This window comes from Colias eurytheme, chromosome 26 (assembly GCF_061535395.1).
Source record: "Colias eurytheme isolate Ceu_HAF_F1 chromosome 26, ilColEury1 Martin Lab GWU primary, whole genome shotgun sequence".
Taxonomy (NCBI): Eukaryota; Metazoa; Arthropoda; class Insecta; order Lepidoptera; family Pieridae; genus Colias; species Colias eurytheme.
This window is the reverse complement of record NC_143005.1, coordinates 8700983-8727428: the sequence shown is the minus strand read 5'-3', so window position 1 is coordinate 8727428 and position 26446 is coordinate 8700983. Positions and strand designations below refer to the sequence as shown.

Here is a 26446-nt window from a genome sequence, read left to right as displayed (position 1 = left end):
GCCTGATGTTAAGCTGAGATGTGGTCTAAGATGGAACGCGCTTCCCTAGAAGGTACCTGTTCACTCTACGCTTGAAGACCCCCATATTGTACTCGTCGGGGAACACAGACTCAGGAAGCATGTTCCAGTCCCTCGCGGTTCGGATAAAGAATGTGGAACCAAACCGCTTAGTCCGGGTACATGGAACGTCCACCATATGGCGATGCCTAGAGTCTGTGCGCCTCGACGATCGATAGAAGAACGGGGATGGCGGAACGATATCGTGCAGTTCCGCAGCGCACTCTCCAAAGTGTATCCGATAGAAGACCGATAAGCTGGCCACTCTGCGGCGGTGACCGAGGCTCTGGAGCTTTTTGCCTACTAGGTCATCGTCGTTTATGAGCCTCTTGGCACGCCTCTCTATCGCCTCAAGCGCCTCCAGCTGGTACTTGGCGGAACCGTCCCAGAGGTGAGAGCAGTATTCCATGCACGATCGGACTTGTGCTTGATAAAGGTTGAGCAACTGTCCCGGGCTGAAATACTGTCTCACCTTCGCCAGAATTCCAAGCTTTTTTGAGGCTACTTGGGCTTTTGATTCAATGAAGGAACCAAAGTTCAGAGTAGGCGTTAAGGTGATACCAAGAAGCTCTAGGTGGTTAGTTATCGGCACGGATACACCTTGGAAATTCGGAGTCAGGTGGAATGGACTCCGTTTAGCGGAGAACAGACACGCCTGGGTCTTAGACGCACGATATAGGTAAGCAAGAATTTATCTTAATAAAATGAGTGTCAAGTGTACAATAATTCATTAATAATAGCAAAAGCTTGTTGCGGCTTCCATTTAAGTCTCAGATGACCTAGAATCTAAACACATAAAAAGCTGTAACAAATGTTTTGTTACTTTTACGCTTACATGAACTTAAGTGTTCTTATCCGAACACGTGGGTCACATAAATTATAACTTTACGTAAAAATTCGAGTGGTTCTTAAAAAAGGAAATAAAAAACACAATATCATTAACATGTTTATTTAAGTACTTAAAAATTCTGTATAATAATTTCGTTTTCGACGTTAGATACATAATAAAAATAATCAATTGTTTTGCATGTCACATAATATTGCCTTATCTACTATTATACAATTTTTAATTCAACATTAAATTTCTCTTAATTCTCTTTTATTCATTTATTATCACAGTTATTTAAAAAGATTTCACGAGCATTTCAATAATAATGGCAATGATTACTAACAATGATAACAAATTCTTAAATGCGTTTCTGTTTGAGAAGAAAAACAAACATCTACAACTAAAAAATTGGAATAATTGCATTTAATTTTTATTTATGGCAACGTAACATTTAGATAGGTTATCCGTTATATCAATAAATTAAATTTGTCCAAAGAGTAACATCGATAAAATTTAATTCAATCACAAAGCCGACTGAGACTAACATGCAACTTTTCTTTATTTTAACAAAACGAAATTATTTACGCCTTAATCTAATATCACAGCTCAGTTTTAATATCACAGATTGAGTAAAATTCTCTCTCTGGCAGCACATAATCTCGCGTCATGTTGGTAAATTTGTCGAAGTTGCAATGACTTGAACTCGTGTCACATCTGGCAAAGTGCAGTTTTTGTATGGGAGATTCACCAGCCCTTGCTACGTAGATTGGCTGAAAAAATAGGGTAACATTAGTGGAATTGTTTGAAGAAATCTGTAGATCATTGGGAAGATTCTGGAAGCATTAAATTAACACTAGTAAGCGATAAGGCCGCGAAATACACTATACATACTTTATCTTGCTTTTATTTTTTTGTATTAGTACTTATTAAAGAGTAAATAAATAATAAATTAAAAAGGAATAGTGTAGAAGTTCTAGAACATTAACCACTGTCCACCAGACAAAAGGGTGTTTCTTTTATTATTATAGTTTGAGCGTTTACTAAAAAAATATATTTTAGTGCCCTACTTCTGAATGCATAATAAATACACCCGATTTCTTATGTTATGGGTGTTAGACATGCTACATTTAGCGCTTTTTATTGGTTTGTATAAAATAACATGTTTTTATTGTATAGAGAGGAAATCAATATTAAGTCACGCATAACGTTTAGTATAGGAATCATAGAAATCTAAATAACAAGACACTAGAAGTCGTAAGCGTGCGTGACCTTGTCGCCACTCAGGTGATTTGCACATCACCAGTGCATTCGTCACTGTTCAGTTGCTCTGGAGACCTATGAGTGTATACATGGTGTGTTTCAGCAATTCCCATTGCGGAAATTCTTCCACAAATTGTAATTATAATTATAAAGGAATAATATTTCATCGGAAAATATTTTTTTTTAGAAATAATGCCGTTTTTCCTTAAAATTATAGAATATTTACAAGTATTACGAGTGTCACCATAGTAATCGAAATAACAATGAATGACACAGTCGACCATTCTTATTATCACGTTTGTTCGTATTGGAGCAAAAAGTCTCATATACTTAGGGATGTTATTCTAAAATAAACCGTAAATTCGTGGGTTAGGATACATATTCAAAAGCTTAATTTAATAGATAAGTTAGTTTTCACTAAAATCAAGCTGTCCAATAAAAGGCATAGTTTACTTGTGTGTACTGTTTAGCTTTCGGCACAGAATACATAATAGTAGCTAAACACTTTCGGTTTGAATGTGTTGATTTTGGCGACAGCGGTTTTTATACGAATTATGACATTACAGCACTTCTATGTGTCTTGTTATTTAGATTTCTATGATAGGAATGGATGGAGGTTTGTTACTCTTTCATGAAAACTACTGGACGGATTTGGATGAAGCTTTACAGTTTACAGTAATAAAGGTTATACATCATAATTACACATGAGCTATAGATATACAATAATATGATATTATTATGAGAGATTATACAAATTTAAAATTATAATGATGCTTGATCTCCAGGCCAGAAAAAGTTACAGAGAAAGTCTCTGTAACACTGATTTTCAGTGACGACCTTTGGTATTGGTATAAAGTGTATGGTCAGGGTATATAATATATGGTATAAGGTACATTATACATATTGTATGGTAGGTACTTACCAGCACAGTGTACTCTCCAGAACTCTTAGACCGATATAACTCCAACGCGAATATAGCTCCATACTCCGGCACCGCCTGCTCGTGCCGGGAGATACCAGTCACCTCCATGAGGGCTCCAATGTTGAAGTCATGTGCTGAGTACATGCGGAAGCGTTTGGTGACTGGACGTCCTGACCCTGAGGCGATCGCTGATGCGGTTTGAATGAAGTCGTTTAGCATTACACCTGTAATTTTTTTTAATTTATACTTTTTAATTTATTTGTTGTGTGCTGCTGCGTGTGGAAATATATGTTTAAAGTATTTATTTCTTCTTTCTAATGCACTTGATGTCAAGAGTAGGTTTAGTTAGTTTTAATTACCTAAGTTGTTTTTAAATGGAAAAATAACGAATGTAGCGTCTCATTTTTATAAAGTAGACGTTTTACGTTTACGTTTACATTTTCAATTTTCAATAGATGTTTTCATTCCTTATCGACGTTTTTACATAATATTATACTTTGCAAATGTTTTGAAACTTTTTAGAAAGGACCTTCTGTCATAATAACAGATATTTTATTCACCCATCCGTGCGTGGGTGTAATTCTATTATAAAGCCGCGTATAAACTAAGCGCGGCAAACCATCGAACATAGGCGCGCGCGGCGGCCGCGCACTATGTAGACGGGATCGCCGCGCGCGGCGACGCGAACATTGCCGCGCTCGAACGTGCCGCGGGGCGATCCGCTCACTGTCGGTTTTTGAGACCGCATCAAAGGAGCTTCAGGCGTTCGCTCGCGCGCCGTGTGGACGGTTTGTAGTTTTGGTGATTCGGCTCGCGCGGCGTCTACGTAAAAATGAACAACGAAAAGTGCCGTTTACTAATACAATTGTATGGCGCTAATGAATTTTTGTGGAACAGCAAATCCTCCCAATACCACAATAAATAGCTGAGGTATGATGTGTGGGTAGAAATCAGTAAGAAAATGGATATACCTATTCCTGACTTGAAAAAGAAAATGACTACACTTTTGGCGTCCTACAGAAGAGATGTTCGTGATGGATCGCCTGCCGCGCGCGGCAACTACGTTCAACTTAAAATATATCTACATATTGGCTCGCGCAGCAAATGAACGTCAACTCTGGTCGAACATTGGCTCGCGCGGCTGCCGCGCTTAATTTATACGCACCTTAATGCTATGAAAATAAGCGATTAGAGGGTATTTCTTCATAATATCTTTTAGTATGATCTTTAACAAAATATCTTTTGATACAGATGATATTCATAATTCAAGAGACTAGGCATCCTAAAAATATGTAATGGGCCCTCTTCACAATGGGCAGCGTTGGCCCAACAAATGATCGTCGATGTTAGCCGCCACTACTGCGTTTATAAAACGTCACAATGACGGCCGATAATAGACATTTAGGCGCTCGAGCTCTACACTATCGTGATTGCCTTTACTCGGCCAACACTGCCAATTGTGAAGAGGGACCATTATAATATTACTAATGGATTTATAATCCACCTGAAAACCGGCTTAAGGGCTTGGTCTAGTAGTGCAAACAAATGCATCCTGTCATCCTATATGTAAATAATACAAATGTACTAAGGGAAAGTTGCTCCACTTAATTTTTAAAAATTAAATCATGCGTATAATTTAATATTCGTAATAAGTACCAAAAATGACAATTTGAAACAATTTTCGTGAAAATTACACCGGGTGATTTTTTTTATCAGTAAGTACACAAAATTTGCGAATACTTTCTATTGATATCTTCAACTTCATGTTTATATAACTGATCAACTTTTACAAAAAAATTTGGACGAAATATAAAAAAAATAAGCTTTCCATACAAAATGCATAACTCTATACATTTTTTTCGACCTAAGTTTCTTAGTGAAAGTTGTTCAGTTTAACTAATAAAACGGATAAAAAAATTTTGTATTTAATAAAAAAAAATGTAATGTTTGTGTTAAAAAATTATAAAATAGAAAAATACGCAAATGAAAACAAAAGATATTTATTTCTGTCTAGCTTCCGCCCGCGACTCCGTCCGCGCGGATGTCAGTCTTCGCGTCTTCTACAGATTTTTATACTTCTACAGATTATATTATGTATAATATATAGATTTATATTGATAAACCTAATAAATCTTTTGCTAGCATTCTGATGCTTTATCCGTTCCACTGGATTTATCTCTTTTTTTTCAATCGCTTGAATGATATAGGATGGGTCCTTGATGGGCATCGAATGCTGAAGTCTCGAATCAATCAATTCTGACAGTAGGCAATTTATGTAAAATCCAATAATGGCCCATCATTTTATTTTGCCTAAACGTTACATACTTTTTTATATATTCTATTTTATATATTCTATTTTTAACGAATGATTCACTCCAGTCCAAACAGCAAATAAGCAGACTTCTGCTTCTGCAACGTTTAGTTGTCCCTGAATTTGGAAAAAATAGTCATGATTCTTATCTATGACAAAAGTGTTATTTTTTGCATTGTATTTCAAATATTAAATTTTTTTTAACCGCATCTTCCGCATTCATGTCTTTTGCCGGAATTAGACATTTAACTTCTACTAGTCCCATTTTCCCTTTTTGATATGGGAGTGTATAAAGTAAATTTTTTAGATATTTCTCGTTATACTTTTAAAAAGTTATTATTGTCATTTTGCTCATTAGGTAAAGTAATTTCGATATCAGTTTTAAGTTTTTTGATACCTGCAATAATAACGTCATAATCGCCTGCACATACTTATCGATTACACCCTGTATACAATCCACCATCCACATTCATAATGTTTTCCTGTCCTCCTCTCCTTTACGCTGTTCACCGATACATTTTAAATGAGTAAATCTGCTACCACTGAAGGATGTTTCATTGTGATCAGCAAATTTTCACCACTGTTGTCGATTATTTGTTTTTCATTTTTAATCAGCAATTGGGAATCATCAGTTTTGTTTTTTGCAGATTGGTGATGTACCCTAACAATACGTCGAAAAGGGAAAGCATCAACGAATTATCGTTTTCGTCCTCTTTTTTTATTCTTCGCGTCTCTGTTACTTCTGTTTGTTTAGTTCTCAACCCCACTGAATTTTGATGATGTGATGATAATCAATTCGTTTTAATATTGGTACTTAGAGTTTTTTGGTAGTTTTGTAGTTAGACTAAACTAGAAATGGTGGACTAAATTTGTCAGCGCGTCTGTAAGATCAGAATATAAAACCAACATCCTGTATTTAAGTTACAAAATTAATAATCAAACAACATGCCGCTACGTTGAAAATGACTAGAAGAAAAAATTAAAACACCTCGGATCAATTTTGGAGTAAACAAATCATTTTCCCCGTATGGGGATTTCCCCGGATGAACTTGAGAAGTTCAAGTTCTCAATACAAGTTTATATTATATTTCGTATTTCTCAAACGAAAAATAAACTTATATTATAAGAAAATTTATGAGCTTACTTTAGTTTTAAGAAATATATATAATACATCCCTTTACTGACACCCCGTAAAATAAAGAAATTGTTGCCAATCACCTTTGCAATCTATTTGGTTTCATTAACTTTATGTTCGAAGATAATTTTTTTTCTAGTAGTTACACGCGTATTTTTTTCGTTTATTTTCCATATCGAAATCAAATGTTTAAAAATACGAATATTTGCACAAAACTAAGATAAAAATAATCAATTAACAAAAATATTAAATTTAATGAAGTAGAGCAACTTTCACTTCGGTATGAAGGAAAATCGAGCGTAGAGCACACGTCAGATAACGCTCCGGCCCAAGGAGCGCGACTAAAGAAATTCGCTAGGATTTTTCCTTATAATTTTAAATATTTTTTTAATATGTAAAGAATTATCAAAATTCAAAAAAAATTTTTTTTAAAGGATTAATACTCATTGGTCTTCAACCAACTCGAATAAATTAATGGAAAAAATAACTTTTAGCAGTATTTATCAATCGATTTTGTAAGGCAAAAAATGGGAAATTTAATGAATTTATAACGCTCTAATTAAGAAAATCATAAGTTTTTCGGCAATTGTATTCAGCAGTTTTTAATAACGACTATATAAGGATAATAATGCGCTGATCAGATTATGTAAATTGTAATCGGTTGCAACGTAGTGAGTGCACAAACTTAGCTCGAAATGATTTTGGGGGAAAGAGACTTATCTTGAAGGCCTGATTAAGGTAACATAAAGTAACTTTATAAATGTGAAAAAATTCACGCGCATTGCGTATATAACACTAATTGATAAACAAGAAAAAAAAATTCAGTTTATCATTTCATTAGCCGGGAAAAAATTGTCAAATAACTTGTTGAAAACGCAATTTTGCTAGACTGCAGCCTTAAGGAGGAATCAACACAATAGAGATTATATTTGACCCTCGACTTTTTCTTTTATAAAACAAATTGTTTAATAAACCAGGTAAAGTTCGAGTAAACAGTATCTCATAAATTATTTCATAATAACAAGCTCTTTAGAATAAAATGGTTTGAATGAAAATAGAAATTGTATTTATCTTTATTTCTAGTTCAAGGTCCCTTATTCAAATGAGTTAATTCATAAAATGTCATTTTTAAATTGCACTTTTGCTGTGTTTTTTTAGTTTATTTAAATGAATAAAACTATTTACATTTATAGGTTTTGTATGTCTATAATCTATATATTCCATACTTTATGAGTTTAGATAATTTAATAACACCTAATGTCTGCACTCGGCTTCGCTCTCGTGGTGTATAATGTTTTGATTGAATATTTTTCACAATTTAAGCTGCATAAATCTGCTAAAAAAACAGTACGAGTAAGATTTCTTTTTTCTTAATAAAAATAAAAATAACAATTAATAGCTTACCACCACCAATGCGTTTCATTTCATCGGTTCTGAAGTAGAGTCTGTACGCTAATCTTGCAGCTTCACCCAGCTTAGCTAGAACGGGTTTTGCCCAGTCTGGTATGTCTAGACCGAGACTGACCTGTAAATATAAACTTAATAAGAATGAGAAAAATAATAACGTGGTCTGATCTATACTAATATTATAAAGCTGAAGAGATTTTTGTTTGCTCGAACGCGCTTATCTCGGGAACCACGGCTCTGATTTAAAAATTATTTCATGTTATATATAGTAAATTTATCGAGGAAAGCTATAAGTTATTATTTATTAGACGACGCGGTCGGCGCAGTGGTAAAGTAACTGCCGACTGAGCCGACGGTCCCGGGTTCGATCCCCGGTCAGGGCAAATATTTGTATGATGAACTCAATTATTTGTTCTTGGGTCTGGGTGTTATTATCTATATATGTATTTATTAAATACTAGCTTTTCGCCCGCGGCTTCACTCGCATTTTCAAAGAAAAACCCGTTCCCGTAGGATTTCCGGAATAAAACCTATCCTATGTCCTTTCTCGGGTATCAAAATATCTCTATACCAAATTTCATGCAAATTGGTTCAGTAGTTAAGGCGTGATTGAGTAACAGACAGACAGACAGACAGAGTTACTTTCTCATTTATAATATTAGTATGGATTATATTTATCGTCGCCTAGTACCCATAACACAAGCCTTAATTGAGCTTACTGTGGGACTAGGTCGATTTGTGTAATAATGTCCTATAATATTTATTTATTTATTATTTATTTATCTTCTTGCTAAGATTAATAGGACCGGTGCAATCCGAGTAAAACCATGGGCCAAAACACTCCTAGCTGCTAGTGTATTAAAATAATGCAAAAAAATATGGCATGTAATTAGAAACAAATAATACCTATAGAAACAGAATGTGGTTTGATCCAGTGATACATTTTTATGAAAAAAAAACACGTGTAGCCTAGAATTATATCAAGGGCACCTGTTATTACCAGATTATTATGTATTACTTTATAATATTAGGTATGCTACTTCAAAAGGAATTTGAATTTTGTACTATGTTAATCATAAATGTATTTTGTTTTCTTTAGTGCACTGGGGACGTGCCATGCATAGGTACATATACATATTACATACCTATATTACTTTAAATGTACTATTATCAACTTACCTGACTCTTAAACAAATCAAACAGTGTTTCGAACTGCAATGGATCCTCTGAGAAGTCCTTCCCCGTGGTCATCTTGACCAATGCGATCAGTTGCTCATATGGCTTGAACTCCTGATAAAGGGACTCGGCTTTCGCGATCGCCATGAGGTCCTTGAAGCGGTTGCAATTGGAGTAGTAGCGCAGCTGGAAGATAATTTACGAAATTTATTTATTAGCTCTGCTCAAGCTAGTTAGCTCAACAGCAAATACATAAAAAAAAACAATTATTGTGGTAATAAATGGTCAGATTTATGTTACATAGTTATTGTTATTAATTGTAAAAACGGAACGGAACTATATTAACTTAAGAGGCAGGTGCTATCATCATGCATTATGTCATTTAATACCAGATTGCCTGCTCGTTTTCTTGCTCTACCATAAATAATAATAGTTCAAAAAAAACTAAAAAAAAACACGCTTTTTATAGAAAACCGAACTAAATAGGTCCTCAATAAATCTACGAAGTTTGAACGAAATCTGGCCGTTTAAAGTGGGTCAAAATCGCGCCCAAAGAAGTCGGTTACAAACATACAGGTGAAGCTAATATATAAAGCGTGTAAAAAGTGTATTAGTCTAGTGTAGGTTATTGATTAATTGATAAACATTATCCACGTTATTAATAAGTAGAATGAAGAATATTTTTTACTAGATTAAGCACAGTCTTCGTTGAAGGCTATGAAGTTGTGAACACATTAAATAAATGACGGTTTATTAAATAGGTACGCGTAAATAAGAATCGTTTAAACAGAAATAAGGTATGATAATAATTCAGCGAAAGCTAAGTCTAAGCCCTAGTTTAAGTTTAACCCAGACTTTGTGATTGTTCTACAGGTATTAATGGGGTTCGTAATCTTTTAGAATATGAACAATATACGAAATTATTTTCAAAGGCCTAATCTTTGTACTATAACAATGGCATTAAGAGGTCGCAAGGAATATTTATTCAAGTACCTAAGTCGCATTATTAAAATTGATTGTAGGTAAGTTTTGCAGTATCAATGATTAATTTTAAGTTAAAAAATAACCTTTTTTAGGTCGGTAAAAAGCTAACTAACGTAGCTATAGTGCAGCAGGCAATAAAAGAAATAGAAATAAGAACATAATAAATTTGTACAAAATTATACGTTAAACATGCCATAAATAAAGTCTAAAACTAAAATATAAAGTTCTATTAAGGGCAAGAACTCAATACATTACAAAAGGTATAAGGCTAAGTAAATACGGACTTATTTTGGGATCAAATATTTACGAACTACTGGCTTTTCCCGGTTCGCATGGAAATTTATTTCTTTCATAAATGTTAGTGTACAAAATTCAATATATGTAGTACAAAAATTGATTGTACTTTTTGAATTGCAAAACAAAGTTAATACATCATTTCAATGTGTCTAATTTTAGAATGGGAACAAAGATCACGAAAAATAAAAAATGTCTTATAGATAGAGATAATTATATTTTATATACTTGTTGTTGGTCATATTAAAGGGACATTAAAAATTAAAATATATTAAATAAAGTTTATTTATTTTACCAACACGTGTCGCAACGTGCATCACGTGAATACAAATATATAGTTTTATTTACAATTTATTTAACAGTATAGTGATAAGGCCTGTATTTATAATTATTGTGATATATATTTATTATCTTTAAGATTGTAAAGTTCATGTATGCCATTACATAACCGATTATATATGTTACATAAAATTGGAATTTGGACTGTTTAAATGAAGATAAAATTGTATTTTGTACTTCCTGAAATATTGGGCCATTATAAAAAACTGATTTTTGTATAATAATGGTTTAAATACCAAGGGGTAATAAACTTTTATTTGATTTTCTTCTATTGGCAGTAATATCAACAGTTCTTTCCAACGTGCCATGAACGAATCTAACTTTACCTATTCCGCCAACAAATGTTCAAATAATAAAGAGAACTTATCAAAATGCCCGACTTATAATTATTGTGAGAGATACTTAATCAGTGAAATAGCGAATACACTTAAACGATCTTTCGTTGTGAATGCTTTGCAAAATAGATACAATGTTGTGTACATCCTAATCATAACCTACAAATATTACATACATACAAATATTATAAAGCTGAAGAGTTTGTTTGTTAGAAAGCGCTAATCTCAGGAACTTCTGGTCCGATTTGAAAAATTATTTCAGTGTTAGATAGCCCATTTATCGAGGAAGGCTATTGGCTAAGAATCATCACGCTAAGACCAATAGGAACGGAGCGATGCGGGTAAAGCCGCGGGGCACAGCTAGTTACAATATTTAATTTATTACTTCTAAATTCTAAAAATTTCCTAATTCCTCTTCGCATAGCTTTAGTTTTAAAAAAGCAAAGTCATAAAGATACGTCTACTCTATTCTATAGACATTGCTTTTCGAACTACAAAACCTTAACCTGGTTATTACGCTTATAAGCGCATCTAAAATAGCTCTACTTAGCCTCTACGTGAACAAATAAATACGAATTTGGCTTCTAATTTGACTCTTGAGTTACTATATATTACTACTATTGTTACCTAGTATATTCATCGTCATCATCGTCATCATCAGCCCATATTATAATATGTTCCCACTGCTGGATTCACGAGCCTCCTATGAGAAAGCATACTATACTATACTAGACTATACTTACGTAATCTTCCTTCAACGGTGCTGCAGTGTACGGCACAGGCTGCCACACCTTCCCCAGACCATCATCCCACTGCTGTTCCGCTACAGGCGGATATAACGCCGCCATGGCCATCTGAGCTGTCATCTTGGTCCTCTCCTTGTCTGTACTTCTTAATGCTATCTCGTCCTGGAGGTAGATGTCAGAGAGGAGATGGTAACCCTGAGATCCGTAGCGTTGGCGAATGAACTTGCCTATTTGGAACGCGCGGCGCTTTCCTGTCTGAAAATTTAATTATTCAACACTAAAGTGTTTGCAGTTGTTTTTATAGAAAAGCTTTCAATTAATTATGATAAGTATAGTTATTCTAATAATATATTTTTTAAACATTTTTCTATTTAATGGGATAATTTTAAAGATCATTTATTTGGTTGTTTGAGAACATATACGTACATACAACATTTAAATGGGAATTACCTATGCCCATTATAATAATAATAATAATAAAGGCGTAGGGATGTGACGACCCCATCGCCCCCGGATGGCATATCTATAATAGATATTCCAGCCGTGCAGTCAGTCACCCCGCAGGGCACCTTGTGGCGAGGTGTCGGGGAGTAGCGACCCCGCGGGAACCGAGCGCTCCCGGGGAAGGCCCCTGTCCTCACCTCTGGACTGCCCTGGTGGCAGTTCGGAGTGAACAATGACGAGGTTCAGGATCCCCCACCTCTGGCTTGCCTTTGTTGGCCGTCCAGAGTGGAGCCGCTAGAGCTATATGCTCGGGGGTGGAAGTGTCTAATGGCGTAATAGCGGGGAAACCCGCTCCGGGCCCGCGGGCCCGCGATGGTGAAACCGGTGCCGCACCTCTCTACACCCCTAGCCGTTCAGCTGATGTTGCCCCCTTGTTGCCATTCTCGGTAACCTTTTTGGGAGCCCATCGACCGAACTGGCGAGTCACCGTCTGCCATTATTTTCAATTTTTAATATTGAAAAGGCAGACGTCCATAGTCCCCATAGAACCAATATACCAGCCCATCTAACACCCCCTTCCATAACCCAGTTTTATTCATTTCCATTTTTCTGCAATAGTCCTACATTGGCCGCGGACTGCCCAGGGCTGTATCTCTATAGTGCAGTCATGGGCAGGCTGCGGCTGGTGTCCCACAACACATTAAATTCTCTAAAGGGCCTCTGCGTGTTGGACCTGTGTCCCCACGTAAGCCTTCCAAAGGACCGGGTATCTTCCTTCTGGTGGTACCCGTGTATTATGGAGAGAGACATAATAATAAAAATCTTTATTGACATAATAATTGTACAGGTCTAGATAATGAATCCTTCGACTCCTGAACTAGTTAAAACTGTGTCCCAGGAGCCAGAGGCTTCTCCCAATATTGATCATAGTATTATGTCTATAAACTAAACTAAAAGCTCTAAAATAACAAAAATAAAGACAAGGTAAGTTAAATTTATACGTAAGCGCATTTGTGTATAATATCTAGATGAATGTGAGTGAGTGTGTGTGTGTGTATGTGGGTGTGTGTGGGTGTGTGAGAGTGTGTGCGTGTGTGCGTGTGTGAATGAGTGAGTGTAGTTGTGCATAAATGTTGTAATTTATAAACATTTTCTGTTGATGTGATTTATTATATACAATTTTTTTTTTTTTTATCTATACTATGTTGTTAAAAGATCCCTTAAAATAATTTCAGTATCGTCGTAGTCAAAGTTCTCAAGCCAGGTGAGTATTAAGTTTTTTATTCCATTATTGTTTACTTTTTTCAATTTTAATTCTTTATTTATAATATTGTACAGGTGCGGCGCAACTACATTGTAGTGCTTTTGTGCGAATCTTGATTTCGTTATCGGAAATGGGCAACGGTCCACACGCTTGGTACTTTCAGGTAAGTAAGGCACGTCCTTTTTATGATAGCGTCTCAGGGTTTCAAATATGAAAAGCTTTCTGATACTTAAAACTCTGGCTTTTTTATAAACCTCACTTGTGGGATGACTGAATGGTAGATGAAGGCAGACTTTAAGAATTGCTCTCTGGGCACGCTCAGCTGTTATAAGGAGCGATTTGGATGCATTGCCCCAAGCACATATACAATACCTTATTAAACATTCGCACAAGGATTTATAGGTTTCTATTACTAATTTTTGTTCTGCGACAGATCTCAAAGTTTTAAAAATATAAATTAGTTGACGAACTCTAGAAGATAAAGTGGAAATATGTGAAGTCCAATTCAAATTGTCATCGATCTGAACTCCAAGATATTTAATAGAGTGAACACGCGAGAGCGTAGCACAGTTGCAGCTTCCGATATGGTTACCACGATTACATGGGTGAGTGTGTATTTTAAGAATCGTGTCTTCACTAGCGGCACCTTTTGATGTAATACTATAACACATATATTTCATTGTAATATTATTTTAAGAAATAAAGTTCATTGCATGCCTGAATTATTAAAGGTTGTAACTTGATGTTAGTAATTTCAACAGTAGATTTAGAATTATGTTAGTGTTAGTGTTTATAAGTAGCTGTAACTTAGTTTCTGTTATCTGTGTTAAGTACCTACCTATGTACATTACAGAGCCTATTATTCAAATTTATTATAACAGGTGCTTGGAAATAAACAACGAATATTGAATTAAAAGTTATTGTTCTAATATTAAATAAAGAATACAGACTATAATGTAAACACGTCGGTAAGTTGTTTAGGATAATAGGATTTCACTTTACGAACATTGCTTTATAATTTTTTTAAACCTTTTTATACATTAATTCCACGTTAAGTTTTATATAAAATTGTTATTTGAGGCACAAATTATAAATTAATTGGGCATAATTAAACAGAATCTTCTAAGTTCTACGATATTATTGATACAAAGTATGGTTTATGTTTGGTAGTAAAGTGTGTAAAGATTGTTTATGCCCGGAAATAAACGAATAAATTGTGGAATAAATGAATAATTTAAAAGGTTAAAATATAAAATGGTAAAAATGATGTCACTACTCACTATCAAAGAAACGAAATCATCCTTTAAGGAAAAAATAAATATTCAAGACGCTGTTCGATTGTATAGAACCTTGTTAATTAACAAGATGCAAATAAAATTTACAATTTTGAAAAAGTGATAGTTAAATATCTGAAGGCCTGAAACATAAACATCCTCTTCCGCTCTACATTTGAAAAGTTTTTTTAATTTTTGACATCAAAGTACCGAAACGTACAGATTTGGTTGCAGCCATTTAAAATCTCCTTTTTGACGACAAGGCCCTTCTTCAAGACAAGACTTCTGAAAATGTCTGTCTTGAGTTTTATCGTTTAGTAGTTTGGAGTAACAACCGTAACTGCCCATCACGTAAAATTGTATTATAGAGCGGGACATCCTTACTAATATTAAGTTGTTTGTTCGTCTTTCTTTGCGCCACACCGGAGCCTTTTATGACATACTAGTTCCGGCTTCGTCCGTGGTACATATTTAGTATCCTATGTCCTTTTCCTGGCTCTAAACTACCTCCCTGCCAATTTTCAGCTAAATCGGTTCACCCGTTGAGTAGTATTAGTGTAAAAAAAGTAAGAGTAGTAAGTGGAGTAACTAACACGACTTTCTTTTATATATATAGATATTTATGTCTTGAGATAGCTGTGCTCCTAGAGAATGAAATAGCAATGTTATAGGCCCCTATTTAACGCGGTAAAACATATCATTTCCACGGAAATTTTCTTTGACTACGCGGGCAAATTCGCGGTTGGTAAGCTAGTAGGATAATATTTAGTACTCACATTGGTCAATCCTTCACTCCCCTCTATATAGGTCAGGTTAAGAATCTTCTCCCTTTGATCTGATAACGCAAGCTCATCGGAATCGGGTGTCCTCTCTCCGTGCCTGTTAACCTTTGATAAGAGATATATTTAGTTCTGGAGGTCACTTTGGTGATATCTTTTAGGTGATAAAAATTACTGCTTATGAGTGAAGTTGAATGTAGTTGTCGACTAATTTGCGTTTTAGGTTTTTTGGCAAAATTATAATGTTAATATATATATAATAGAAAATATTGCAAACAATTTAGCTTTCATATTTAATAAGTGTTGTGACTATGGTACATTTCCTAATTTACTAAAGCTTAGTAAAGTTATACCTCTATTTAAGAAAGGCGATCAAGAAGACTGTAACAACTATAGACCTATCTCGATTTTACCAACATTAAGTAAGGTATTCGAAAAGTTAATATTAAACCAATTGACTAGTCACTTTGCTTCTAATAATTTGCTGCACACCAAACAGTTTGGTTTCACAAAGGGGCGCTCAACCACAGATGCTGGAGTTGCACTACTAACACATATATATAAGGCATGGGAAAACTCAAAAAATGCTTTGGGGATATTTTGTGACCTCTCCAAGGCATTTGACTGCGTTGAACATTGTACATTATTGCGTAAACTTAATCACTATGGGATTAAAGGACAAGCTCAGAACCTCATAGCCTCATACCTGCATGATAGGATACAAACTGTAGTTGTTAATGGAGAACGTTCTAGCGGTGCGTCAATTAACATTGGTGTTCCACAAGGATCTATTTTAGGACCCTTCTTGTTCTTGGTATATATCAATGATCTACCTTATTATTTACAGGATAGGTGTGAAATAGTTCTGTTTGCAGATGATACCTCATTAATATTCAATGTGGATAGGCATGACCCAAATGTTGACGAAGTGAACAGTACTCTTTTACACATATCCGACTGGTTTACTGCTAATAATTTATTATTAAATGCCAAAAAAACAACTTGTGTTGAATTTTTACTACCTAACGTTAAAAAGTTGAGCAGAAATATTACCTTGAACGGGGAGGTATTACACCCTACAGAATCGACTGTATTTCTTGGGTTAACATTGGACGAGAAACTACAATGGGGAGCCCATGTCAACACCGCTGCAGGTAAGCTCAGTTCAGCAGCATATGCAGTCCGAAAGGTAAGGCATCTCACCGATGAAGATACAGCTAGATTGGTTTATTTCAGCTACTTTCATAGTATTATTATATATTATTATATTTCATAGTTCTTCTCCATAGATACTGCTTTCCGAATCGGTGGTAAATGTTAAAAATACTTATGTAATGACGATTCGAAAGTGCTACTAAAAGTAGTCTAATTGAATAAATAAATGTTTGAGTTTGAGTTTGAGTTTGAAATAGTATTTTTATTTACCTTATTAAGCATCAATAATAATACAATAGTTTATTATAACAATAATGTATACTATATTTAGCAAAATTAAAATACAATAGTAAATAATATTTAATTAGAGAATATCAATAATCAATATTATTATTAGCCAAAGAGAAGTATTTTTAACCGACTTCAAAAAAAAGGAGGAGGTTATCAATTCGGCCGGTATGTTTTTTTTTTTTATGTATGTACACCGATTACTCCGTGGTTTCTGAACCGATTTACGTGATTCTTTTTTTGTTCGATGCGGGATGGTGTCGAATTGGTCCCATAAAAATTTTATTCGGATAGGCCCAGTAGTTTTTATTTTATGAGCATTTTTGTCTGTATTTGTAAATGTTGCAAGTGCAAGTTTGAAGTCGGTTGTTTTTAACGCAGTTATTGACTTGTCATAAAATAAAAATTTAAATATTGTTAGATTAGTGTATTTTTTTGGGTTTTATTTCATTAAAAAACATATGTTACATGCTAATATTGTAAAAACGGAAGTTTTTAATATTATGAATGGATGAAAGTTTCACTCTTTCACGAAAAAAATTCTGACCGGATCGGAATAAAATTTGGCACAGATAATAAATTTGGATTACCATACAGATTACTTTTTTCTGTGTGAAGTCACGGGTTAAAGTTACTTTTAGTATAATTGAGTATTATTGAAGATCTTTTAGTAGCTAGTATTAAAACCACTGAAAAATTGTATGAACTTTAAGGCTACTTATGACGAGATTTTATAAAACTTTGCCCCGCAGTTTTCCGCTCTTGTAATAGCGTAATGATATATAGCGTACAGCACAGTACAGCCTTCCTCGATAAATGGGCTATCTAACACCGAAAGAATTTTTCATATCGGACCGGTAGTTCCTGAGAATAGCGCGCTCGAACAAACAAACTCTTCAGCGTTATAATATGTATAAGTATATAAATAATAATATTATGTACGCTCAAAAAGTATAATGAGATCAATTTGACTTAACCCAAATAATAAGTATGTATAAATATAACAATACAGTATAAAATATAACATACAGTAACTCGAGAAAGACATTTTAATAATATTTGATATTTTTGTTAATAACTGTAAAATATTCAGCGTACGAATGTTAAAAAGTTAAAAACCATTTTAAAATTGAATGAGTGAATAAACTATCCTTATAATTTTATGCGATTTAAATTACTTGACATTTTAGAAACAAAAAGCTTTATTACATAATAAGTTGGAAATGTCAAAGATTAAAACATTACCCTTTTGTTGCGATTGACCTTAAACGTAGGTACTCGAATAAAAGATCGTGGGTTTGAATCTCTTTATTGTCTATACTTGTATTATTAATGCAAGAGTTCGGATGTTTGGATATTTGTTACTCAATCACGCCAAAACTATTAAACCTATTTTCATGAAACTTGTTTGTTTTGTAGCTTATGTAGAATAATAACACATAATTTAAAGAAATATAAAATATATGATTTTGTACGCGCTGGAAGACGCGGGGGAAAAACTAGTAAGTTATATTTGGTATTGTTAAGTATATGAATAACTAGATTTCCGCCCGCGGCTTCGCCCGCGTTTTCAAAGGAAAACCCGCATAGTTCCCGTTCCCGTGGGATTTCCGGGATAAAACCTATCCTATGTGTTAATCCAAGTTACCCTCTATATGTGTGCTAAATTTCATTGTAATCGGTTCAGTAGTTTTTACGTGAAAGAGTAACAAACATCCATACATCCATACATCCATACATCCTTACCACGGATCCTTACAAACTTTTCCCTTTATAATAGGATTAAGATGTTATTATTAAAGTTCGATCACGATACTACGACTATGTGACGTAATTAATACCAATAATATTTAGAAAAAGCTTACCAGAAAAGTGAGTAATAATTCATTATCTTCTCCTATATCTATGATGTGGCTTTGGGAGGCAGATAGTAGAAAGACGGATAGAAGGATGTAGCGGAACATATCTGTAATTAAAAAAAATACATTAGGAAAAAGATATTAACGCCTGCAATTTTATTATAATCTTTTGCCTTGGTTGCCTGCAAGAGATCACTTCGAAATGATAAGGCCGTTAATTTGTACTCTGTGTTTTTTTTATCCAAATAAGTTGTAACGTTTCTTCGGTGTTCAATTATATTTAAAAGTTAAATACCTAATATCGATCTAGTAATTTAAAAGGAATGTAATACGAATATCTAGAATCTAGATCAATACCTTTTTATATTGTATCTCTTTAAAAAAAATACTGCCATAAATCGGGCAAAATCGCAAGCGGAAGCGTTAAAACATTTTAAAATAGAAAGTGTAGACTATTCCTAATCTATCGGACTAAGATTGAACATCTGTTGACCGCCATACTAATCTGTGGCTGTTTGAACTTTACTATCTATCTGTTTTGTTAAATAAAACACGATTATTGGAACGGATTTAATTTTATTGTTGTTGTTGTTTTATTTATTTACGTCACAAGGGAAAGTCTTGGTCGCCTTGTCTTGAATCCTGACAACTCTATATTATTGTAATATTTTGATAAAATAATAATTTAGTTAAAAAATGCTTAAAAAACGTAACGTAAAGTGAATTGGGTCAAAATCGAGCCTAAGGGCTTATCGCATACAAACATACAAGATCCCATTTTTGGTAATCGGTAAAAAATATTTTTTGTATTTCGTGGTAAAGTAGGCAGGGATTATTCATGAATTATCATTATCCATGCATGATGCATCCTATAAAAACAATAAAAGTAAAGTAAAAGAAATAAGTAAAATAATGATTAGCAAGTTCAAATATTTACTTAACAATATTGCTCTGTTAAATTTTAGAAGATAATTATTATAATAAAACAAGTTTTTTCCAAGTAAGTTTTACCAAGTTATAAAATATTAATAATTTCCATATAATTGATAAAAAAGAAAGATTATTTAAACTTCATCTCTGTAAGCTTTAAAAAGGCCGAAATGAAAGAGCTTACAAAATTTGTATTGCTAAAAAATATAATAAAAATTGGCATTCAATGCTTAAAGAAGCTTACTTTCTTAAAATAGAAGTCAATTATTCTTTGTAAAAATTCTATAGGTATTCTCGCGATGTTATAGTTTAAGGTATTAGTCAAACAGACAACGACATAGTACTTGATATACTTATTCTACAGATAATATAATACTATACTACTTATACATAATCTTATAATAATTTGATGATTAACCTTATTATGGAACAAATTAAGAAAAAAATACGATCAGGGATCATTTATAATTAAGGTACTTTTTTAAATTTTGTAAATATGATAAATACCTAAGTTATCATTCTACAGAAAGTAAACTCTACCATACAATTTATATAATACTAGCTGTGCTCCACGGTTTTACCCGCAGTGCTCCGCTCCTGTTGGTCTTAGCGTGATGATATATAGCCTATAGCCTTCCTCAATAAATGGGCTATCTAACACCGAAAGAATTTTTCAAATCGGACCAGTAGTTCCCGAGATTAGCGCGTTCTAACAATCAAACCACGGGGCGCAGTTAGTAACCTATACAATAGATACCAACTTCTGTAAACTATGACCTATATCTAGTAAAATATTAGCTGTTTGTTAGACTAGAGCCTTTGTAACGACTCTTTTTCCTTATTATAGCGAGTCGAAAGCACTTTGACCTAATTAAAATAATTATTTACAAAAATTCAGAAGATATTCAATTATCAAAGTTTTCTGACGTAGTTTTTCGCTATTCGGCTCTTTTTTGTTTGTGTTATTCCGCTGTGCATAAGAAAATATAAAATTTACAGAAATCAAGATATTTATTATTATGTTATTTTATGAATAGTTAAATGGTATAATTTATTTTTGCACAATAATACTGAATTGATTTGGCTCTACATTTACGTTATATTTTTGTTTATTGACCTATTTTTAAATCATTGCTGATATTTTTTTATATAATACACGGTCTGGCAGAATTCGCAACTAATGGAAAAGGCTTTCTGTTTTTACTTTTCATCCAGTAAATCACTACCTATTGGACTGTCATTAAAACAAGGACAGTCGAGAAAAACATCCCTAGAACTTAACCGTTTTTCCTTTAAAAAAATGTACAAAATCAAGGTCCATATAAATCTAGGTCTAAATAAATCTAAATACGAATCGGTGTCACTATTACACGCGGTTTCATATATCGATACATTGTGAATGTCGATAAACCACAAATCACAATTGTTATAAGTATTATAATGCAATACTAAGTGAAAGGATTTGTACATTTCCGTAGAGCATTTTAAAACTCGTTTTAAAAGCTTTTTCGGTTTTTTATGACACGTTATAGTTATAAGTACCATAATCCATACTAATATTATAAATGCGAAAGTAACTCTGTCTGTCTGTCTGTTACTCAATCACGCCTAAACTACTGAACCAATTTGCATGAAATTTGGTATGAAGATATTTTGATACCCGAGAAAGGACATAGGCTACCTTTTATTGCGAAATAATAATATGTACCACGGGCGAAGCCGGGGCGGACCTCTAGTATCTACATATAATAACAATAAATCGCCAAATGTGTGAGTGTAAGCGCATAAACCCGAGAACGGCTGAACCAATTTTTGCAATTTTTTTTTTATAATATTCCTTGACGAACGTTGATGTTTCTTATGGAGAGAAAACGTAAACATGTACCACGGGAGAAGCCAGAAGGACTGCTAGTAATAAGATGATTTTTAAATGCTCCGTGGATTCACAGACATAAACTAAGTCCCTGTTTCCAGCTCTTAAGGACTGATTTTTGGAAAAAAGCTTGTGTTTTTCTATAAATATTGTTATTCAAAATCCCGCGAAAGGGTATCAGAAATTAGAACACCAAAGTTTTGTATTATAAATACCGAATGTATATAAAATTTCATACTAAGTTTTCGCTTCAATAAACCTCAGGATTATGGGTCAAGATCTTTTTTATAAAGACGTCTGAAATCTGACAGAACTTTGACTAAGTTGCAAACTTTCAAATATGTTTTAGTTTAAGCAAAATAGCTGAAGAATTTATAAAGGATTATTCTTTTTTTTAATCTTGTATAAATCTATTATATTTTATACTAAAACAATGGGCTAAATTTCATTTCATGGAAAGACATGGGAACATTCACATTGGAAATTCCTTTGACTACGCAGGCAAAGCCGCATGTGGAAAGCTAGTGGGACATATTACAGACAAGACAGATTTATATCTTCATGGGCAATGAGGTCTACATCCGCCTATTTCCTGGCTGCTTGTTTACACACTCTTTTGAGACATTTACCAATAATAGTTTAGTAAAAAGGCGGCAAAATATTAAATAGATCTAAGTACTCGAAAATGGATTCTAACTTATATAATATACGGTACATATACATATAATCAGTGTTTTTGAATGTAGAGATTATCATACAGGGTTTGTTCGGGACTCGGGTGTTATTTATTTAAGAATTTTAATCAAAATACTGCTAGGTATAATAATAAAAAAAGTAGTGACTATATTTAACTACGGACTAAATTGTTAAAATTTACTAACATCGATATAAGTGAAGCAATGAATAAAGATAAAAAGTAGGTACTAATATTTTAAAATTTAGATACTTACACAATTAAGAAATTGATCTTTTTCTAATGGATATTTAATTAATGAACATTAAGTCCCTTGAGACACTAACTAAATGTTTTAGTTTAAAAATTCTTCAAATTTTAGCATCCAACTCTAGTAATAACTTAGTAACAACTAACAACTCCCGAGCACTTCAAATAATTATTACAAATTGTTTTTCTGTATCTCTATTAAAACAACAAGGCTAAAAATAGTACTATTCATCTTCATCAGCATTATGTTCCCACTGCTGGGACACGGGCCTCTTATTAGAGTAGAGGCCATTATCCACCACGCTGGCCAAGTGCGGGTAGATGTCACATATCGAACTTTTGATTCTTCGTCATGTCGGCCATTATCCTCGCTGGCCAAGCCCGAGCAGATGTCACATGTCGTCGAACTTTTGATTCTTCGTCATGTCGGCCATTATCCACCACGCTGGCCAAGTGTGGGCAGATGTCACATGTCGAACTTTATTCTTCGACATATCGGTTTCCTCTCAATGTTTTCCTTCACCGTTTTGAGCAATGGTTATGTTATAGCACAGATTAATTTGACATATCAATTTATTATCGTTGGTAAAAGGTAAAACTATGTTATGACGATTCTAAAGTGCTTCTAGAAGAAGTCTAATTGAATAAATACCTACATATTTGAGTTTGAGTTTTATTTCTTGCACGCTCACCTGTCTCTAAGCCCCGATTTATCAATTTGAAGTCCGAGTTTCTCACTACTGCTCAGTTATTACGGATGTAATAATATAGAAAATATCTACCTTTGACCCATCTTTAAAACTTGGTCACTTGGCCATAAGATAAGATACCATCACGGGATAGCCACGTGTTTCATATTATTGATAACTTCAATAAGACGTAGTTTATTTATAATTGTGTATATTGTATATCTTTGTTTTGTTTTCCTTTTCTAATTGTGTCTATAATTGTATTAATTGGTAAAAACATGGTAGTTAGATAAGTTTTAGGTTTATGCACGGTTAGAGATGGCTGTTTTAGATTGAATATAGCAAATACAATTAGGAAGAAAAACGCAATTGCCAAAAATAGAACTAATCTATATAATAAACCGCCAGGTTGCCTGGTAGAGTTGCAGTTTAGCAATAGGCCGCCTTTTGTGCAAATTATGCATTTGCAATACTACTTCTTATTGCATACTATTGTTTTCTCATGTTTTGTACAATAAAGAATTAAAAATAAATAAATATTATTCTTATTTTATGAAGCTGGAGAGTTTGTCTGTTGTAAAGGCGGTTGTTTTGATTTACATATCGAATACACAAGCGTCGCCGCGTTAATTAATTAGTCAAGAAAATAGAGTATGTTTGTTGTTGTGTAGGCCATTTTTTTTATTTTACATAGTCAAGTTTTAATGAGTCAAGAAAAAATTTGCAAAAACTTCCGTCCATTATGGAATGAAGAATGTGTTTTAATATATGCGTGTAATTGTAAACAATTATATGCTTAATTGTTTACAATTCGTATAAATTTTCTTATACATTGTATATCGAGTACAAGAAGATAGATGGTTATTACTTAGTATGTAGGTATGTTTATGCATATCTTCTTAACAAATTATCATAATTTGTTGAATGAGGTATCATTAGAATCGCTTTGATAGTTCTCTACTTTTAGGATATATTATGACGTCATATGAAGTTAAAAATGGCGCCCTTGAACGGTATAATTTTGTACCTTGAACCGACTTCAAAAAAGGAGGCGGAGATAGATGGTTATTACTTTTAATGTATGTAGGTATGTTTAAGCATATATCTTCTAAACAACTTATCATTCAACAGAATGAGGTATCATTAGAATTGCCATGATATTTCTCTACTTATAGGATACTAGAGGTCCGCCCCGGCTTCGCCCGTGGTACATATTTCGCAATAAAAGGTAGCCTATGTCCTTTCTCGGGTATCAAAATATCTCCATACCAAATTTCATGCAAATTGGTTCAGTAGTTTAGGCGTGATTGAGTCAGACAGACAGACAGAGTTACTTTCGCATTTATAATATTAGTATGGATAATTATTATGACGTCATATGAAGTTAAAAATGGCGCTCTTGTATGGTATAATTATTTCGTACTTTTAAACCGACTGCAAAAAAGGAGGCGGTTCTCAATACAGCTGTATTTTTGGGTTTTGATACTTCTAAATAATATAAATAAAAGCTATTACCACTACTAAATGATACCGTCTATTGTCAAACAGTAATATATATTTAATTAACTTTAAATTACTTAAAATGGACGCAATTATAACATCAATAATGACAGTTTAATAATACCTAAAACACAGTTAAAAAACACCAGTTATTAATAAAAAGTTTATAAAATTGAATCGATCGCCATTCCCGTGTTTATAAACAATTTATTATTTTGACTAGCTTTCCGCCCGCGGCTTCGCCCGCTTTGTTTAAAACAATAAATTATATACTAAAACCTTCCTCTTGAATCACTCTATCTATTAAAAAAAACCGCTTCAAAATCCGTTGCGTAGTTTTAAAGATTTAAGCATACATAGGGACAGAGAAAGCGACTTTGTTTTATACTATGTAGTGATAAATAACAAGAAAAATGTTTAATTATCTCTTTGTTTATAAATATAATTCATCAGAAATTGTTTTGGCTGATTTATACAGGATGTTAATTGAAAGTTGAATGCCATCGTTTATTATAGTTACGTTTTTATTATACACAAATTAATATTAAGTGGTGATTGTGTATAATAGTTTAGTTATTTTTAATATATTCTACTATAAAAAATGAGGGTGTAAGTTAAAAGAAAGAGAAATTTGTAAAACAGAAAAATAATTGAAGGGGGGAAATTGCGAAAATACTTACTATACTTACGCGAAGGAAGTCGCGGGCAGAAAGCAAGTCAACTTTAAATTTTAAAGATTGCATATATTACGTAGGATATACCATTGATTAAAAAACGGTATTGTCAGAATTAATTTTATTTAACTAAATTCCCGCTGAAATATCTGCATGCAGCACATAATATTAATAGCCGGCGTGAGAAAATAGAATTGTTTCCTTGTAAAACAGTTTTGTTGTATTATAATATTACATTTCAATGTTAAATCCACTTCACACAGTTCAAATATTTCGAAAATCAAAACTCTACTACTATATAAGTCGGTTAAAAAAAGATCGATTTGACGGCTCAAGATTTGACTCTACAAACTCGTCAAGGATAAAATAAATAAAAAAAAACTTACTGTAAATGATTTCCTTATAAGAATATAAAAACTATTAAACTTTGGAGCGCGCAGGCTGCGCGCGCTTCGGTGATAGCGACACAACTGTGCCAGTCACGCTACAAGAATATATTATACTAGCAATGCCCTGCGGTTTCACCCGCATAGATAGCGATATCTTTACAGTGAAAAGTCTACTATAGGTCGGACATGAAAATCACCTTTACCCCGTCCCGCACTACGGCCTTTTTTTGCACGCCTCATAAGCGCAAAACATCTGATTTTTTTTTTGTTTTAGTGGGAAAATCTTTCATAGATACCCACGGCCTCCAGGGGAGGGGCCGTGGGTTATGTCGGATTCCTACCGACCAAAACCCCACTGTGTTCCGTCAAGACGCATATTGGTAGAATTCCTCCGTGACCCCCGCACTACGGCCTGCTCGAACAGTATACCTACCTACTATTTTCTGTAGATTGACACTTTTAAATTCGTTATATCTTTTGAATGGAATATCCAATTCTTTTCATTTAAAAAGTATTTTGCTGGTATTGAAACAGTCTATAATAAAACATCATTTAATGGGATAAGGATTAATATATGTGTATGGATAACA

The 26446-nt window shown here is 33.5% G+C and overlaps 1 protein-coding gene across 1 annotated transcript; it reads right to left on the bottom strand.

Moving 5' to 3' along the window:
- Positions 1-1350: 1350 nt before the first annotated feature.
- Positions 1351-25943, bottom strand: LOC149897325 (venom acid phosphatase Acph-1-like). The gene is made up of 8 exons (XM_090116938.1): positions 25854-25943; positions 18865-18965; positions 15554-15664; positions 11793-12050; positions 9101-9283; positions 7919-8039; positions 3069-3292; positions 1351-1656 (listed from the first exon to the last, which is right to left on the bottom strand). The coding sequence occupies exons 2-8, from the start codon at positions 18961-18963 to the stop codon at positions 1486-1488; spliced, it is 1167 nt and encodes a 388-aa protein (XP_089973064.1). The 5' UTR covers positions 18964-18965; positions 25854-25943; the 3' UTR covers positions 1351-1485.
- Positions 25944-26446: the final 503 nt, after the last annotated feature.

Excerpts from the sequence above, each read along its gene's own strand:
- LOC149897325 (XM_090116938.1), bottom strand. The coding sequence starts at position 18,963 with ATGTTCCGCTACATCCTTCTATCCGTCTTTCTACTATCTGCCTCCCAA. Across the intron at positions 15,665-18,864 it reads AATTATTACTCACTTTTCTG|GTTAACAGGCACGGAGAGAG; the intron begins GTAAGCTTTTTC and ends CTCTTATCAAAG. Across the intron at positions 12,051-15,553 it reads GGAGTGAAGGATTGACCAAT|ACAGGAAAGCGCCGCGCGTT; the intron begins GTGAGTACTAAA and ends TTAAATTTTCAG.